This window comes from Gavialis gangeticus, unplaced genomic scaffold (assembly GCF_001723915.1).
Source record: "Gavialis gangeticus isolate Ggan-Ray unplaced genomic scaffold, GavGan_comp1, whole genome shotgun sequence".
NCBI classification, from domain to species: Eukaryota; Metazoa; Chordata; order Crocodylia; family Gavialidae; genus Gavialis; species Gavialis gangeticus.
In genome coordinates, this window is record NW_017729031.1 from 58656979 (window position 1) to 58662223 (window position 5245).

Sequence of the window (5245 nt, forward strand, 5' to 3'; positions counted from 1 at the left end):
CCCCGCCACCATCAGCAAGCAGATCTTCCCCTGGATGAAGGAGTCCCGGCAGAACTCCAAGCAGAAGAGCAGCTGCGCCGCCGCAGGTACCCGGCGCAGCCCGCTGGGGGCCCGGGCCCTGCCCGCTGCTGCCCACGCGGGTGGGAGCTGCCCGGGCGCCTCGGCGGGGACCGAGGGGTGTCTGGGCGAGGGGCGCAGCTGGCTGCTCGCCCCCCAGGCCCTTGGGACGAGGAAACAGCCATGCCGCTCGCCCCCTTTGGCCTCCCCCAGCCTCTCAGTCCTCGACGGGCCCTGGCGGGGGCTCTGCAAACCAAGGAGCGTGAGCTGCGAGACCCAGTAGCCCTCACGCCGCAGTGGCAACATCTCAGACTCTGTGTCCTCTGCTCCTGGCTGTTGCCTTCACACCCGCCTTCGGCCTTTGCTTTGGTGAAGGGAGCCCAGCGTTTACACAAGCCCTCGCAGCCCCGCTGCTGTCCCCAGTCTTGGCCCCAGTCCTCTCAGCACGCTCCCCATGGCTGATTTTGTCCTGCTCCACCCTGACTCAGGATAAGGGCCTATTCCCCCTGAAAGCAACAGGAGTTGGATCCGTTGCTCAGAGGGGGCAGGGTTGGGCCTTTGGTGGGGGGAGGGAGCAAGGCCACTAAGATGCCTTGGAGGGGGCTGGGGGAGTTCAGATCCAGGGGAAGGGGTAGGGGGTCTTTGATCATTGATTCAACTGGTGTATGAAGGCCCCACACTGGACTACTCAGGACTGATTCTGCATTGGCAATACCTCAAAGAGAGGTGCGTTGGGAAGGGCTGTGTTGTGCCAGCGACAAAACTCCACGTGCCTCATGGGTGGTCAGACAAGTCTACCCTGGGGAAGGTCCAGCAAAATAGACCAGATCAGATCCATTGATTGTCGAGCCACTGGACCAGGGGGCAGTGAAACAGGGACTCCATGCCAGTGCTTGCACACAGGTGTGCCAGGGCTGTTGGGGGTTGGGGGAGGTTCCTTTGAATCTTTGTATCAGTGCCGTGCAGTGAATAGGTTGCTGGGTCAGGGTTTTAGGGCTCGGGCTTTATTTGTTTCTGTTCCTCCAGCAGGAGAGAACTGTGAAGATAAGAGCCCCCCGGGCCCCGCATCCAAGAGGGTCCGCACGGCCTACACCAGCGCGCAGCTGGTGGAGCTGGAGAAGGAGTTTCATTTCAACCGGTACCTCTGCCGGCCGCGCAGGGTGGAAATGGCCAATCTACTGAACCTGACGGAGCGGCAGATCAAGATCTGGTTCCAGAACAGGAGGATGAAGTACAAAAAAGACCAGAAAGCCAAAGGGATCATGCACTCTCCCGTAGGACAGTCCCCTGACCGAAGTCCACCCTTAAGTGGCCCGAATCATGTAGGATTCTCCAGCCAGCTTCCAAGTGTCAATAGTCTTAGCTATGATGCTCCTTCACCAACCTCCTTCGCCAAATCGCAGCAAAACATGTATGGCCTGGCTGCTTACACAGCGCCTCTCAGCAGCTGCTTACCCCAGCAGAAAAGATACCCGGGAGCAGAGTACGACCATCACACCATGCAGAGTAACGGCGGCTTTGCCAATGCCAACTTGCAGGGCAGCCCCGTGTACGTCGGCGGTAACTTTGTTGATTCCATGCCAGCTTCTGGCCCGATGTTCAATATCGGCCATCTTTCCCATCCTTCATCCGCCAGCGTGGACTACAGCTGCGCTGCTCAGATCCCAGGCAACCACCACCATGGACCTTGTGACCCTCATCCCACATACACAGATCTTACTTCTCATCACACATCTCAGGGAAGGATTCAGGAAGCACCCAAGCTCACGCATCTGTAGTAGACTGGGACGGATTGAGAGCGGGAAATGTACTCACCTTGCAATTACCTCACTTTTCTGACGTTACGGTGTTACTTTGCTCTGAGTGCCAACAGCATTAGTGGATTGGTCTCCCCTAACAGCTCCACCCTTCTGTCCTTTCTTTCCTTTGTATCATTTTCTTTTTATTTTCATTTTGTTGCGACTCCAAATAAGTCAATGAGAAGGATCCTTTCTTTTATAGCTGTTTTAAGCATGACAGTGCAATATACTGCAAACCAAGGGACTCATAATCTGGTAATTATGTACTTGAAGGTAAGTCTTAGAGATCAATTAGTATTAGCAGCGCGTCATGCTGAGGTGTTTTTAGACCAATTGTGAGCGATGGGATCTTGCCTGCATATAAGCTTATTTCAGAGAAGTTAATTTATTAATTCTTCCGTAATGTAAGGATTGCATTGGACTAAATGATATGTATTTATTATTTTAAGCGAGACATTTTTGTATCACGGATTATTTATCCTCGTCTTAATGTATTTATGTGGATATTTGTAGAATTTATTCACCAATACTTCGGGAGATTGATTCAGGTCCATGGTGACTTACATTTCACCTATTTAGTATATTTGGTCTGAACTAGTTGAGAGAGTAGTTTTGAACAGTTGTAACAGTGGCTGGTGTCTGTAGTTTATGTAAGGATTAATTAAGACAGCAAATTGTAAGTCATTGATAGAGTAAAACAAACTGTGGCATTACACAAATGGCCGTTACACATTTTGCTTTAAAGCGTATTTATTTCAAATTGTCTGGTACCATTTGAAGACCTATTTAGATTTTCTTTAGAAGCCGCTTTTTGTTTAGTTAGAAGTGCGTCTGCTGGAACAATGCAATGCACTTGGTCGTGTTGTTTCTGAAAATTTTCTACCTACCAGAGCCTCAGAGAGGTTGGCATTTATTTATTGACTAAATATCTCTTGCACACATTATTTCGGTGGGCTATTTTATTTTTATTACATTCTAGCTATCTGAAATAGAGTAAGCTTAGAATGCAAAAAATTAGAAACCCTCTAATAGTGCTAATATGATTAGGGTTTCCATAGCAATCCATGCTGCAGCTGCCCATCTCCTTTGTTATTTATACTGTTGTTTTTTATACCGACCATAAATCAATTTTTAGACAGCATTGGAAGCCCGAGATTAATTTTTTTTGCATAAAAAAACACTTTGTAAGAAAATTGACAATCAAAGATATACAAATGGAAGGAAGCCGCTAAGTATAATAACTGAGATACAACGAAAGTAAACAAACTCTTCCGAGATGCTCACTATAGCTTTCAGCTAGAAAATCATCTCCGTGTGCTCCTCTGTAGCAGAGATTGGTACATTCCTTGTGACATCTATTCTTACTGCCGTGACCACAATATTTCATAAAAGGAACAAAGACTTACAACCATCTCATTTCCTCCTTTTTTATTTACACCTTTGTGTTTAATCGCTCAGTGGAGCTACGAAGGTTTTTGGAGGCGCAGAAGTGGCGCTAGGTCTGTTAGGAAGGAGACATGCCCCTCCAAGAAGGCTTTTTCTTATCGCTTTTAAAAGCCTTCAGTTAAGATTCAGATCTTCAGTGTTCTCAGCAAAGTCGTCGCGACGCGTCACTTTTTAGTTTGAAAAATACTCCAACTCCTACTCCTTCCCTTGATGCTCAGACCTGTTCCTATTGTGAGAAATGCTTCACTCCTACATTTCTGTCAACACAGGAAAATCTTTCTTTTCTGGTGTTTCGTGGGTCACTAAAGACTCAGAATATTATTAGTTACTTTTTTCTCCGTGCTATTTTTAAACATGTCATGTTACGTTGAGAAAAGAAGTGTATCCTTTTGTTAAATTTCACTTTGACCCGAGCAGATTTGAATATACGTGTTGTAGATCTCTAAACAAAACCAGAATAAACTGCTTCGATCGAAGAAATATTTTAACCACTTCGTGACCTCCCCGTGTTTTCTATAACAATTTTCACACCGGCGGCTTCTTCGGAAATAAGCTAGGAATATGTAAAATAAATAAACATTCAGATAAGTAGTAACAGCGAACACTGCAGCGGCGTGTCGAGTCTAACACGACACACACATCTATGTAAAACGACTTGGTGCCTGTAGATCATTGTTATGTTCTTCACATTGGAACAGATTTAATTTCATCCACCTCTAAATCCAAAATGCAGAACCAGCGTGTTCCCACAGACTATTATTATGTTACCCAAAGTCACTCTTCTGAACGTGCGGGCATCTGGAGTCCAAGGTTTGTGGGCTGGCTGACATGCCTAGGCTTCCTTACATTCATGACAAAAGGAAAAGGATCATTTAGAAATTTCCGGGGGTGGAGGCAGGGGCAGAGGTTTAAGGCCACAAGATACAAATACAGTGTTTCGGGGAGCCTTGGGACGTGGTCTCTACATTTTGTAGGGCCAAAACTGCAAATCTTTCTCCAAACGCTCCGACTGGGGAGGGGAGAGGAATCATGTGATAAATACATTCAGTTCCTTCGCCCTTAGCCGGGTCCAGGTGCTTTGATGTAACCGCGATAGAGCCCCATGATCAAGAGCTAATTAGCAGAAGCCCTGGGTCCTTAGCTAGATGGTTGGCGCTTTTACAGAGTTTGCATAAGCATCAGCAATCTGGGAGAGAAGCACTTTGGCAAGAGTCGTCCTTTTTCTTGGCCCACCATTTAAACTTCATAAATTATAAAGCAGCCGCTCCCGCGCTGCACATCACCCAGCCACAGGAACAGGCGCCCCGCGTTGCCAGCCCTGCCCGGGGGCCTGCCATAAAGCCTGGCGGCCAGCTCCCGACCCTGCGCCCCGCCAGCCCCGAGATCAGCCCTGCGGCTCGGAGAGCGTGTCCTCAGACCCCCGCTTCAGCCAGGCCTGGCCCAGAGCTGCCACAGCAGCCATGCCGTCCTCGGTGCTGCCGGAGAGAGAAGAAAAGGGCGACAAGGCGGCTTTCGAGCTGATCCAAAGCCCACTGGGAAAGTCTCCCAGCCAGGCCTTGGGGCTCTGGAGCGCGCCCCGAAGGGGGGCTTTATGTTTATTCAAACCCGGCATGTTAAATATTAATCGGAGCTCTTCAGGAGGCCGAGAAATCCCACCCGCGCCCGCCCAGCCCGGCAAGGCCCCGCGCCCGCTGCTGGAGCGCACCCAAGGGTGGGAGGGCAGGGGCCGCTTCTGTCGCAGCGCTGCTCCAGCGCGGGAGCCCCCAGGGTGAGCCGGGCTTGATCTGCCCGGGCGTGGAGCCAGATCTGCTCCCGGGGGAACTCGGGGGGGGCTCTGTCTCGGGGTTTGCACATTCCCGGGGGGCTCTGCTCCGTGCTCCCCACTCCTCGCCGCCCACGCGCCGCGCCGCGGTGGAGCCTGCGGGGGGAGCGGGCTCGGGCCC

At 50.2% G+C, this 5245-nt stretch overlaps 1 protein-coding gene across 8 annotated transcripts in view; it reads left to right on the plus strand.

The window, feature by feature from the left end:
* HOXD3 (homeobox D3) overlaps window positions 1–3793 on the plus strand; it is a 40570-nt gene extending 36777 nt beyond the window's left edge. For 7 of the 8 annotated variants that reach the window (XM_019522974.1, XM_019522973.1, XM_019522972.1 and 4 more), the window contains 2 exons: window positions 1–86; window positions 1084–3793. The exon at window positions 1–86 is cut by the window's left edge and continues 420 nt beyond it. In XM_019522974.1, the coding sequence (XP_019378519.1) occupies window positions 1–86; window positions 1084–1835 (838 nt within the window). In that variant the 3' untranslated portion in view covers window positions 1836–3793. The remainder of the gene's footprint in view (window positions 87–1083) is intronic. The other variant, XM_019522980.1, reaches the window with a different exon arrangement.
* Window positions 3794–5245: the final 1452 nt, after the last annotated feature.